The sequence below is a fragment of the Hippichthys cyanospilos genome, chromosome 10 (assembly GCF_059441005.1).
Source record: "Hippichthys cyanospilos isolate Australia breed blue-spotted pipefish chromosome 10, RoL_Hcya_1.0, whole genome shotgun sequence".
In the NCBI taxonomy this organism is placed as follows: domain Eukaryota; kingdom Metazoa; phylum Chordata; class Actinopteri; order Syngnathiformes; family Syngnathidae; genus Hippichthys; species Hippichthys cyanospilos.
This window is the reverse complement of record NC_142378.1, coordinates 3,763,510-3,777,194: the sequence shown is the minus strand read 5'-3', so window position 1 is coordinate 3,777,194 and position 13,685 is coordinate 3,763,510. Positions and strand designations below refer to the sequence as shown.

General features: G+C 34.4%; 1 protein-coding gene across 3 annotated transcripts; it reads right to left on the bottom strand.

Moving 5' to 3' along the window:
• Nucleotides 1-1,001: 1,001 nt before the first annotated feature.
• Nucleotides 1,002-13,621, bottom strand: LOC148416656 (regulator of G protein signaling 4-like). Of its 3 annotated transcripts, XM_088425386.1 has the most exons (8): nt 13,506-13,584; nt 13,385-13,426; nt 11,442-11,522; nt 8,126-8,305; nt 7,057-7,161; nt 4,648-4,712; nt 3,003-3,166; nt 1,002-2,071 (listed from the first exon to the last, which is right to left on the bottom strand). In XM_088425386.1, the coding sequence occupies exons 4-8, from the start codon at nt 8,167-8,169 to the stop codon at nt 1,829-1,831; spliced, it is 621 nt and encodes a 206-aa protein (XP_088281512.1). In that variant the 5' UTR covers nt 8,170-8,305; nt 11,442-11,522; nt 13,385-13,426; nt 13,506-13,584; the 3' UTR covers nt 1,002-1,828. The 3 variants fall into 3 exon arrangements, with proteins under 3 accessions (XP_088281512.1, XP_088281511.1, XP_088281513.1); XM_088425385.1 differs by lacking the exon at nt 13,385-13,426 and having other exon boundaries at nt 13,506-13,621; XM_088425387.1 differs by lacking the exons at nt 11,442-11,522; nt 13,385-13,426; nt 13,506-13,584 and having other exon boundaries at nt 8,126-8,486.
• Nucleotides 13,622-13,685: the final 64 nt, after the last annotated feature.

Below are 13,685 nucleotides of genomic sequence, written 5' to 3'. Positions count from 1 at the left end.
GAAGGTCTAAGCATTCACTCACATACCTCAAGAAAGCAGCTCCCTCTTTTTTTTTTTTTTTTTTTGTGGATATACTGCACACCTGTTCTGCATCTGACACAAAATCCACTTTGCACATGATTGTGCCAGGCTTCTTCTTTTTTTTATGTTCTGCTTGTTTTTTTCTACTGCTACCTAGTGGCTTGGCATGCTTGTAAATTGATTTGAAGAGGTCCTCATAGGTTTGTATTAGAGGCTAAATGCACAGATATTTCTTTTTAAATAAATGAAGACGGTTTGGATATGTGTACTCAAGGTCTTACTTTACGGTTTGAATGCCAAAAGCGCATGTGCGATACATCACATCCGACTGAAGATCAGCAGTAATCAACAAGATAATACAAAGCGGTGTCATTTAATTTAGATCACATCTAAAATATATGACGAGAAATATAAAATACAGTATTTTCCTTCAATGAACGGCCTATCTTTAACCGTTTCTATAAATAGCATTATAAAGCGCATAGAATAGAAGCTACAGTAGTAGCTATATTAAAGGGACAACGTGTTAGATTTTGACCATTTATCATTAAAGAAAATAAATTAATAATTATAAATGTCAAAAACTTGCAAATAAATGTGTTTTTAACAACAATATAATCGTAGGTATGGTTATCATTAAATTTGACTTACATGGGGGGTGGCACCCCTCCAGAGGCTGCCATTTCTGTTATAGCAACGGAAAATTGGAAATGCAGCACCTCCTGCTGCCCGTAATGAAAAATAATCTAAATCTTACACAATGTCGTTTTAACCTTTATGCGGGCCGTGTGTGACACCTATGCAGTACGTTTTATTTTTTTTCTTTTGCCTACCTAGAGCAGGTGACAACTAAAAGTTATCAAACTCTTCTAAAAAATTAAGAGTTGTAGTGCATCAGTATACCACTAGTTTTAATAAAGGCACTCATAGGAAAAAAAACCAACTACAGTACCGCAAAAAAAAAGAAATATGCCAATGTATTCAATGTATGTCTTCTGTTTATTTAAATTGTAAACACACACGAGCAAAACATGATTTTGTCAACACAAGACAATAAATACACAACAATATTACAATGCATAATGTACTTTTCAATTCATTTACACTCATGCAAAGCTATTTGAAGTCATTCAATATTTTTTTCCGCGAAATGGCAAATTTAGTTTTACGGTAAGTAATGCATTTATATTCTTCAATATAGTGACTAGAATAATCGACTTATTCACTGGCAGCCCATTAAAAATGGATCTTTGACGCCTCCAGTCGTCAACGGTAGTGAATGAGTTAAAATCAATTGTAATATTTTATTATTAGTATTACAACAATAAGGCATGCAACATCAAATGCATTCTATTCATATTTCTTGAATATTTATCAATGGATGTTTTAAGTTTTCACGTTTATTGTACTGCTGAGACATAGCCTATTCCCATCTGTCCACTGTAGTGGACATATGTTTTTCGTTCATTTATTCTGACTCATCCGAGCCACTCGACTAAGTCCTAGTGTCCTCATTCGAGGACATCGCGTTGGGGTGTGATACACTTTACTTTGCCGTCTTGCGGAGACAAAATGGACACCACGGTGGACACGAATGAATAGGCTGTCTCTCAAGAAGTTAGCAGTATAAACAAAAAAAAGGAAAGCATAAGCATTTTCCAGCAGGAAAAATAAAAACGAGGTAGTCATACACTAAGCATGCAGCATTTATGGATTTTTTTTTTCTTCTTTTAACATCAATATGCATTGTCATGACTCAAAGCTTGAGTGGAAATCCTTGAAAGGTTCTTCACGCTTTTCTTCCTATCTAGGCGCCGCCGGCTAATTCCCGCCTGATGTCAGGCGTGCCGCAGGCACTTTTTGGTTTCATCCGCGCGACGGAAACGTTAGCCTGAGACAAATCCAGAATTTGCTTGGAGTGGAGGAAACGTCTGTAGGAATCTTTTTCCATCAGACGGTAGATCCTCCTCTGGGCCTCATCAAAACAAGAACAAGAGGCGCTCGCCATATTCTGTCGCGTTTCCTCTCGGGTCGCAGCTTCGAGGTTTACCTTCATTTAGACGTGAGGAAAAGCGCAAAAAAAAAAAAAAAAAAGCAAAGGATAGACATGAAAAATTATGCAATGTAGAAATTAAACATTGGAAATGTATCGCGGTAAAAGCAGATCATCGAGAACAAGGGTGTTTAAACTTTTTTTTTTTTTTCCCAGACTTGAGCCGTGCCCTCTGTTTGGGGCATGGTCGGACTTTTTTTTTTTTCCCGCCATCACCTCTGTATGTAACATTATCTCAGTAATAGACTCAGCCTAGCACATCACGACATGTCTTGAAGTCTGTCTCTTGAAGTCTTGAAGTCTGTCTCCCTCTGTCATCAAAATTTCACACCTTGCAGGTGTATTGATAACAAAGGCGATTTATCTCTATACAAAAAAAGGGTGGGATGCAAGGCCCACTTGCAATTTTCTGCTATAGTTTATTAAACAAGCTAAAAACCAATTAATGTATATTATTTCCTCGTCAATTTGATGAATTGCTCCAAAATCGCTTCAGGTTGAAGCTTTGGAGGGAAATATTTAAGGATTTCTCAACTAGAAAATCAACTCAAACAAACTAGAAAAACAAAACTAAAATTAGGTCAGATCCTTGCAATGTTTAGAAGCAAAACTGTTGCTATTATTTTATTAATAAATTATCGTACAAATTATAATATACAGTATTTGGGTACGATAGCTGTCACAAATTCCATTTTATAGTTCATGTCGTGGGCCATGAAAATATGCATACCGGGCCACAAAATGGCCCCAGGGCCACTGTTTGGACACCACTGCTGTATCCCATCTTTTTGTTAATTTTTTTTATAATAGCATTGCGGTCAAAATCTAGTTTTACTATAAGCGGCAAAAATGTAGGTTGGACAACTCTGATACGGGTTGTGTTAATGCGGCTAATCTATTCTCAGCTGCGCTAATACTTGCTCATTACCTCATTTGGAGCATCTTCTGCCACGAATTGCTCATAGATGAACTTTGCTTTCTTCTCCAGCTCGCAAGTTGGAGACTTCTTGAAGTCTTCGCAAGCGAGCCAGAATTCCATGTTCTCTTGGCTGAACTCCGACCTCAGGAAGCTGGTGAACACAGTTCGTCCCACTGACAAAAACAGCAAATACATTGTGCTCTTAATAGACAATCCAAGTTGTAGAACTAAACAAAACAAAAAAGTATATAAATAAATAAGTAAAAAAAACAAAGAAAAAAAAAAACAAAAAATAAATCTATATCATATATAAACATAATAAAAATGCAAATATAAAAATATACTATATATATATATATATATATATATATATATATATATATATATATATATATATATATATATATATATATATATATATATATATATATATATAATAAATAAGTAAAAAACAAAGGAAAAAAAAAACTATATCATATATAAGCGTAATAAAAAAATCAAATATACAAATATACTACAAATATATATATATATATATATATATATATATATATATATATATAAATTAAAAAAACTAAATAAAAAGACCCAACCCATATGAATCTATTTAGGTTTCTGCTGTTTTTTGTTTTTTTTTAAATGAAATAAATGTGATTACTTTTTTACCATACCAAATTTATCGTATTTTTCGGACTTCAAGCCACGTCTACAAAAATTAAACAGAAATCTATTTTTGTCATATATTGTATCGGTTGCATCGGGCTATAAGCTGCAGGTTGTAACATTAGATATTCACGCAGAAAGTTTTGTTTTTATTTTTTTTCTCAAATTGCAACATCTTGCAACAAAGACTTCAACAAAGACTGAACGTGTTTAGAAATAGGAGCACCACCAACATATTTTTAACTCAACACAGACACACCCCGATTGTTAGAATACTGCACCAACACAACAGTAACATCCCTGCTCGAGTTTACGAGTGGAGAGTGCCCCCTGTTGGCGAGTAAAATAGCACTTCAAAATCAAAATTCCAATGCTGTCTTCTTCTGTCTCCTTTCTGTTTAGCAGAATGTTGCCCCCTGGTGGCGAGTAAAAAAAAAAAAAAAAAAAACTACAGAGTGGCTATCCTTTTAATTCCTTTTAATGCATTTCAATTGGTGTTAATCTAAATAAAAATCCTAAAATTATTACCAGAAATCTATTAGACCAGCTATGACCTGGAAAAACTTGAAAACCAAGTCATGACATTCGTTTCGGTGGATGTGGTCATGGAAGGAGTAGGTCAGATCTTTGTTTCTTACTCTAAGGCCGTTGCTCTTGCGCGCGCACACACACACACACACACACACACACACACACTAGTCATTCAGCAGTGGCGACAAAACCCTGAGGGAGCGCCCAGCGGTGCGTTGCGACACGTAGCAAAGAAGCGGAGCATGAGAATGTATACGCCGCTTTTTTTTAAGGGGGGGAGCCAAATTCCCTTAACATCTAATTTCAGCTGTAACCACACTTATCAGACCAGACCAGACCAGCAGCGTTTATAACAATAGCATGGACAAAAAGGTTTTGGTCCACGAGTACTTTATGGGAAATTGTTGTTTTTTTTGTCAAAAATTATTGTATGCGCGCACCATTTTTTTTTTCCACTTACCCTCGCTGTTCATCACATTGCTGAACGATTCCTTCCATTTGTCCACCTCGACAGCAGTTGGCATCCTAAAACGATTGTTTTTATATTACTTTTTTGGAGATCATTAGCGGTATGAGAATTCAATACAACACCGATACCAATTACCAATTACTTTTGATATCTAAAATTGCTTGGGAAAAAAAAGACGTAAATATGACAATCATCCTTAAATCTAAAAGAAATGGTCAATTTTCAATTCTTCTCATTTCTACTTCCTGATTATAAAATAGCCACAAGTGGAAGACCGGTACTGATATCACTTCTGTTGTACCGATAATTTGAAATAAGGCCTTTTTTGGCAATCAAACCAATATCTGTTATTATTATTCAAGATATTTTAAGGAGTTTTGGTATGTTTTTACGCTGAATTATGGCGATAACTTGAATTTTTAAGATACCATTTATAAAAAGCACCGATAATTTTTTCTCATTTCTACTTCCTGATTGTAAAAAAGGCACAAGTGGAGGGGCGGTACTGATATCACTTCTGTTGTACCGATAATTTGAAATAAGGCCTTTTTCGGCAATCAAACCAATATCTGTTATTATTATTCAAGACATTTTAAGGAGTTTTGGTATGTTTTTAAGCTGAATTATGGCGATAACTTGAATTTTTAAGATACCATTTATAAAAAGCACCGATAATTTTTTCTCATTTCTACTTCCTGATTATAAAATAGCCACAAATGGAGGGCCGGTACTGATATCACTTCTTTTGTACCGATAATTTGAAATAAGGCCTTTTTGGCAATCAAACCAATATCTGTTATTATTATTCAAGATATTTTAAGGAGTTTTGGTATGTTTTTACGCTGAATGATGGCGATAACTTGAATTTTTAAGATACCATTTATAAAAAGCACCGATAATTTTTTCTCATTTCTACTTCCTGATTATAAAATAGCCACAAATGGAGGGCCGGTACTGATATCACTTCTTTTGTACCGATAATTTGAAATAAGGCCTTTTTGGCAATCAAACCAATATCTGTTATTATTATTCAAGATATTTTAAGGAGTTTTGGTATGTTTTTACGCTGAATTATGGCGATAACTTGAATTTTTAAGATACCATTTATAAAAAGCACCGATAATTTTGGGGAAAAAAAAATGTCGTATTCAGGGTGAGGGATTATCTTCCCTTGTTTGCTGAGATGTTTTTTGACGCTAAAATGAGCGCCGATAATCGATCATCTGGCACCGACCCTGCGATCAATAATTGTTGCAAGTCAGATAATAGCCTGGCTCAGCTGACCAAATCAAGCGCGGATCGTCAACGTCATCTTGAAAAGTCATTATCCTTGAGTGTCTCTGAAGAGGACAGGCCGGAGCGCCGTCCACGCAAATGATATTGGGAGGAAGGTAATTTTGTCCGCAGGATACCAAACAGCTTCAATAAAAAATGATACAAACGTTTCCATCACGAGATATGAGACTCCAGAGAACGATGTTTTGCCGGGTAAATTTCCGCTGATTGGGTCTGTCCTCTAATGACAATTTGTTACCGCAACAAAATGATTGCGTCAATCTCGGTAAAGACATTTCAGCCCTTGAAATTCAATTTGAGATGCGCATATTGTTATCCTCGGTGCTAATAAGGTCATCTGTGTACTATCTGCCTTCTGTTTTTTTCAAAAACGTAAAGTCCGATTTAAAATCTCGTGTGCCTTTATACAGTGTGTAAACCGTTTGTCTACCTCTGCATTTTAGTTGTATATGTCTTTTTTACAATTACGTTTTTTTTTTAACACCCTGTTTGAAATTTTGATATGGTACATATACTCGGATTTTATATCTGGAAAAGTCGCAAAAAACACGAGTTATTTTCAAAGAAAGCCCGATTTTATTGAGTAAATCCAAAAGATGTATTTAATTCAACAAAGCGACATATTTCAAGGTTTTTGTTTGCAATTCCATTCAAAAATGTAAGTTAAATATCGAGTTGAATCCTAAGTGTATTCTTTTAAACTCTTGATTCGTCTTGACATTATTTACAAATCATCTTTATTCTTCATTTTTGATTGAAAAGTTTGACTGACTTATCTGATTGTTTTGTTGCGTTTCCCATTAGTGCAGCTCCATCTAGTGGTTGCCTGCCGCAACCCCAACCGCTACTGTGGCTTCTATTCTATGCACCTTATAATGTGGTGCATCTTATATATGAAAACAGTTTTAAAACAGATCGTTGATTGAAAATGTGCTTTATAAGTCGATGCGACATATAGTGTGGAAAATATATGTTTATATATCTTTGCCTTCTATAATTTTAACGCTTTTCTCTACAGGACATGACGTGAAACAAGATTAATGACTTCTCTTCGTACTGTAATTTTTTTATTCTTTTTAAAAACAAAATGAATATCCTTTTTACCTTTTTGCAGCGTAGTCATTCTTGACTTTAGTCTGCTTCGGGTCCGCTTCTTGGGAGTCCTGCTTCTGGAGCAAGAAGCTTATTTTGTGTTTGATGTCTTTGGCGCTGTCGAGAAGGGTGAAATATTTGTAATTAGCTCATGTATTATTTTTACCTTTGTTTTTATCTCTTTTTTTCCTGCCGTACTTTGACATTTAATATCTTCTACATTTTTTGACGGATTCAAACCAATCCAACTTCAACATGTTTTGAAAATGCATGCTTCTAGTGCTATTATTTTTCAAATTCCTAACTTTCACAGTTTTACAATAATTTAATTTTTTCATCCAAAAAATATCCATTAATTCCCAATAGGGATTTCAAGAATATGTTCCTAAATGTTCAGTTCATTCATATGTGAAAATTTTTAGATTTTCACTATTAATTTCCACTTTTTCCTGCAATATCGTTTTTCTTACCCGATTCAACATGTTCCAAAAATTCCCACTTTGCCAACCATTATTTTTCTCATTCTTAAGATTAACTGCTTTCCAATAATTCAACATTTTTTGTCCCAAAAATACTCATTCATTTCCTCTGGGTTTTCAAGATTTTTTCCCATTTGAAATTCTAAATATTCAGCTCAGTCAATTCATCTTGGCAATAATTTTCAACATTCCACAATCCCACACACCAAAAATTTGACTTTTCAGTATTGTGTTATTTATTAATTACCATTTATTTATTATGACAACATCATACTGTTCTATATCCTTGAATGAGTCCACATTGTTCACTATGATTCCATACAATGCAAAATATTTCTATTTCACTATTCCAAAGCATTCCACATCATTCTGCATGCCTCCCAATTTTTTTATTGCAATTTCTGCTTCTTTTGTATGGATAGTGATCCAATTGGATTAACAAGATGAGAGCATATTCCACATTATTGTCTTAGTAGCTTCCCAAAAGACTCAAAAGATTAAAATAAGCAAAATCCAAAAATAAAAGTTGAAAAAAAAATTATTTTCAATCAGGAAAAGCCACTGTGATGTGAAATGAGCTGAATGGAGTTTTTCAGACTTACCTTTTCAGGCATGTTGCAGGAAGTGTCGCAAGTCCTTTACACATTGTGGAATATTAAGACTTCCAAAATTCACTTCTTTTTTTTTTGACAGTATAGAAACAGTGAGGTGGCGTGAAGCACTTGGAGCACTGATCTTCAGTTGAATGTCGCAGGCTGAATCCGTCTCCGCCCCTTGGAGTGCTCAATGACAGAAATGCAATGATCTCAGTGGACAGGAGGGGGGGTTCATAGAAAAAAGGAGGATCTAAAACAGCTGCGTTGTTTTGCTCATTACTGTTGCTTATTCTTACCAGTTAGAAATCAAGTAAGATTCGAATTCCTTGTCAGGGATGTGGCCCCGCCCCTCACTAGGTCAATTTTGATATTGTGATTGTGTTATCTTGATAACTAAATTACTTAAACGAACGAACCGCATAAAAGTACCGTAATTCCCCAAATATAAGAAACACTTTTTTTCCCCCAATAGTTCAAAAGTATGTAGCATCCTATGAAAGGTAACTTAAAATATTAATTTTTTTCTTCGCAGTTCAAGAAAGATTGATCCGTCAGCGGTATAAGCTGAGTTTTGACGCACAGATTTGCATTTTTATATCAGCCGTATTCTTACTTGCAATAATTACCGTAACGGGCGTGCGTTAAGTTGGCTGTTAGCAGCCAGTGCCCGTTGCAGCTAACGACAGCGCATGTGAACTGAGGTTGTTACAGCATTATTTTCAAGAAAAGAAGCGAGCAGACTGAACCAACATCCGAGTCCCCCCTTACACAGGAATACTACCTATGTGTGAGTTATAATTATCCCCAGGTGATTCAGTTAAGAGTAAGAAGTCTTTGGGAAGGAGAAAAGGCTCTGTGACCAGACTACAAATTCAGAAAAAAATAAAATAAAATTTAACAGGCAATTTCGGGAGTCCTACTTCAATTAAGGACTTCTCACGGTAAGGACTTTGAGCACTACTTAGTCCAAAAAGGAGTCACATACACGATAACATAGAAAATACCAGAATTTGACATTTCATATCAAAGGGAAAGCTGTGAAAGAAGACATTAAGGAGCTGAAATTTCACCCAAATAGTGACAAAATGTCAAATTTCAAAATGGCATGACGACTGTTTGTGTGCCATCCTTTAGCTAAAATATTGCCAGAGTGATGTCGGAGAAAAAGATCATTTCATATCAAAGGGAAAGCCGTGAAAAAGACAATAAGGAACTGAAATTTCACCTAGATGGTGACAACATGACAAATTTCAACATGGCACAACCATTTAGCTCTCACACTAGCAGGAGTGTGCCTACAATACTGCGAGAGGGACGTGGAAGAAAATAATCCAAAAATGGTCAAAATACCGCACAAGGGTTCAATATTTTCGTTAAGAACTCCACATTTTTGTAGCGCTCATAACTTTCATATGAGAACAAAGAGGGCAAGTACCTGAGAAATGAGAGCAGACACAGATTTGCAGGCACAGATTTTCCCGCAAAACCTCATCACTCACATTGTCTCATCCATCATGGCTGTTTGTTGTCACATCAAAAGCAGCGATCGCAAGCACAAAGCGAGGCTGCTTTTGATAAGTATCAGAACCTGGCCCACGCATGCTGTTCCTCACGTAGGCCCATCACATCTCATTATTGTTCCGTGACTTGCTTACTGATGTGGCCTCCAGAACAAATGTGCCTCAAAGCGCCATCGGGTCTACCTTATGGCTCATTACCTAAAAAATTGGACGCAGCTCTGTGTTTACAAGTTTGATATTTTGTTTGTCAAAGTATATACAATCAAAGTTTCCAAAGGTTTGACTGGCTTATCTGATTGTTTTGTTGACATTTCCTTTAGCGCAGCTCCATCTAGTGGATACATAACGCAAACCACTACTGTAGATTCTATTCTATGCGCCTAATAGTGCGGTGCACCTTAAATGTGAAAACTGTTTTTAAAATCGGCCATTCCTTGAACATGCGCTTTATAATCCGGTGCGCCTTGTAGTGCAGAAAATACAATAGTTGATTAAATTTTACATGTTGTTGCCATCTGGGTGAAATTTCAGCTCCTAATGTCTTCTTTCAATGCTTTCCCTTTGTCCAAAAGATTGGACAAAATACTGCACAGGGGTTTAGTAATTTAAGATTTATGATAACAAATATAATATTTTTTGTTTAAACGTGAGAAATAAAGTGCAAATCAAAAAATCCGAAATAAAGAATAAGATATTATTTTCCACTTAAGATGTCTTTGATGAAAAGATTTACAGCGGTTGTTGTCTTAATTTATCTTATGCTAAGAACAGATTAACACATAAACATTTACAACAAAACCTTTATGTTTCTCTATTAAATTTAACATTATTTGAACATTCGATTTATATTGCTTTCTTTTGTTAATGTTGTAAAATATAAATATACTTGTAGGTTTACTTTATATATATATATATATATATATATATATATATATATATATATATAGCATTATTTCTAAAAACTGTATTGGTTGGGAAATGAAAAATGAAATATTGAGAAAAATAATTGAATAACCTATAAAAAAAAAAAAATACTTGCCCGTTCTTCTTTCTGAAAAGCAGTTAGCCGCTTGTAAAGTCTATTTTGTCAAAATGATACATTTAATTTAGTCACAATAATGTTTTGGTGGCAAAAAAAAACAAACAAAAACATTGCATGTTTCCGAACACAGGAAATGTGAAAATCTGCGTTTTTGTCAATTTATTGATCAAACACAAAGACCAAAATGAAATTTGAATCATTTATGTAGAAGTTAATTTGAGTCAATTAGCATGTTTTCGCCTTGTGCTGCCAAAGCTTGAGGAGAAACTTGTCTTTATGATCTTTTTGGATTTATTTTTTGCTTTATCTCTGCGTTTCATTGATCTGGGTTGTTCCAATTTTTTCGACAACAAAATTTACCCACCAAACTATTTTTTTAAACCCAATTTGGATTCGACTCCCCAAAATAATTACGGTCATTTTCAAACAACCGAGATACCGAGTTTAAAACGCATTCCACCTTTAAAACAAAACTTTTGGCAGCGCTGCATTGTCCTAAATGCACACATGTGTTTCCAGTCAACGAAAAACACTGAGGTCACTCGCAGATCGAAATCTGAGATGCTTTCAGACAGCATCTAAGAGCGCAAAAATGTTTTAAATGTAACATAGTTGCTCTCGTGTTTAACTCATTCACTGCCAACACGTTAAAAATTGACCTTTGACGTCTGCGGCCGTCAATGGCAGTGAATGAGTTAAAAAGTCAAAAAAAAAATCTTCGCAGACACTAATAATTTCATTTACTATTAATTTCATTTACCTTGATCATCTTTTGAGGAGCGACAAGCTTCACGTTACCTCAGGAAGTGCATCCAATCCAATCCAGTGTCAGTGGCGCCATCTAGTGGCACAAAACAAGTAACACTGCAAAAACCTGAGCCAGGTCTGCTCTGCTAAACTTTCAAAATCTCTTGGTTTGGACTATTTTAATAATTTGATGTGAAGAAAATATCATGCTGACGTCACGCCAGTCTGTTGTTCAATTTTAGCGCTATCTTCAGGCTTTTCTTGGAAACGTTATTTGTTTACTAATTTATTTATTTATTGGTGCAGTCACTTCCTTAAATTATTACTGCATATATATTGGTCTGATGCAGGGCCAAAAAAAAATAATAAAAACTTCAAGTACATCAAAGTGAGTCAAATTAAAAATTAAAAAAAATGTCAATCTTATGAAACAGAAAAAAATCGACCAAATTAACCATTTGATGCAGAAAAAAAAATTGTAATAAAAAAATAAAAACAATGTAATATGATCTGTAACATTAAAAAAGGATTATTAAACATTATAATCTGCAACAAATGTAATAAAACACTGTGCTAATCTTTTTTTTTAAATCACATTCGTCATTAATGTAATTCAAACAAAAAAAAGTGCTTGAAAGCAATTTAAAACGTTTAAAACTCCCACACAGACTTTGACAATGAGCGTCACGGCGCCACCTGGTGCCCTGGATGTCCAACTACACTTAGCACGGAAAAAGTTAAGCCTCAAACGTTTTAACTTTTTTTTTGGGGGGGGTGTCATGTTTTTTCTTGTTACGTTTTTTTTAAACTATTCTGCCTTGTAATTTCTGTATTTCATCCAAATATACTTTATTGAGAGCAAAGGGCCAAAATTCACTTTGTATGTTCACATGTCATAGGTTATCACGATGACAAGTACGTGCACACATGCACCATGTGTATGACCTTTCGATATTCAAGCCGTAAGCAAAAATTGTGTCAGGATTCCTTCCATGATGCGTTGTTGTTTTCAATGTTAACGATTAGCATTGCACCCTATGCGAAAAGTTTAAAAATAAGATTTGTCGGTAGTCATGTGTTTGATTTATGCAAGCGAACTTGTTAGTGCTTGCAACATAAATTTGAGCAACAAATATTGATTTTTACATTGAACTGGAGAGGCTTGAGGCTGATGGTCAGAGTTCAAAAAAAAAAAAAAGAAAAAACACATCAAGCATTTCGCTAGCCAAAAGCTGAAATGCACTGTATTTGTTTACATTTGCTCGCTATTAAGCTTTCCTAACGCTTGTCCAATTTTAGATGTTGGAAGTATGTAGAAACTTGCTACTTCTCAAAACTGACCTAAAAAAAATACTGCATGTATAGCCTACAGAAAAAAAAAAAAAAAAAAAAAATAAATAAATAAATATATATATATATATATATATATATATATATATATATATATATATATATATATATATATATATATATATATATATATATAAATATTTTTTTTTTTCGTAGGCTATACATGCAGTATTCAGTTTTTTTTTTTTAGGTCAGTTTTGAGAAGTAGTAGTAGTATATATTTTTTTTTCAATTGGAATGTTGACTGATTTTGTGGAAAAAAAAAAAAAATATATATATATATATATATATATTTAAAAAAATATTTTTTTTTCACAAAATATATATATTTTATAAATATATATATATATTTTTTTTTTTCCACAAAATCAGTCAACATTCCAATTCTTAATGCGCGTTAAATTGACAATTGAGGTGGCTCAAAAATATACAAGGTTAGAGCAATTTGAATGTTGTCATTTTGAAATCCCCTAATTTTGAGAAAAACACATTTAAAGTTTTGGCAAATTTATCTCTCAACGGTAAGCATCTTCTATAAATCCCTTCATTTCATACACATCAAATCCAACTTGAGACTTTTAGCCGTTGGGAAACGAAAATCCACACCTCAAGGACGTTGCTTTTGTAGAAATCCCAAAATGGTCATCTCTGTCATCAACATATATATTTTTTTTGTCAATAACTCCAACCTAATCTCAACATGCCTTGTTTTGTGAAAATTCATCACCTTTTCCGTTCCAACAACGATCACACCTGATCCCCATTTGCTGGTCCTCACGGTCCGATCCCCATTCCGTTCCATGATTAGATCAAGCCATTCCTTGCTCACCTTCTGCCCCTTGCAATCCCAGGTAAAAGATAAGATCTCTTATGCAAGTCTGTGTGTAATTTGATCAATAGACAGGTC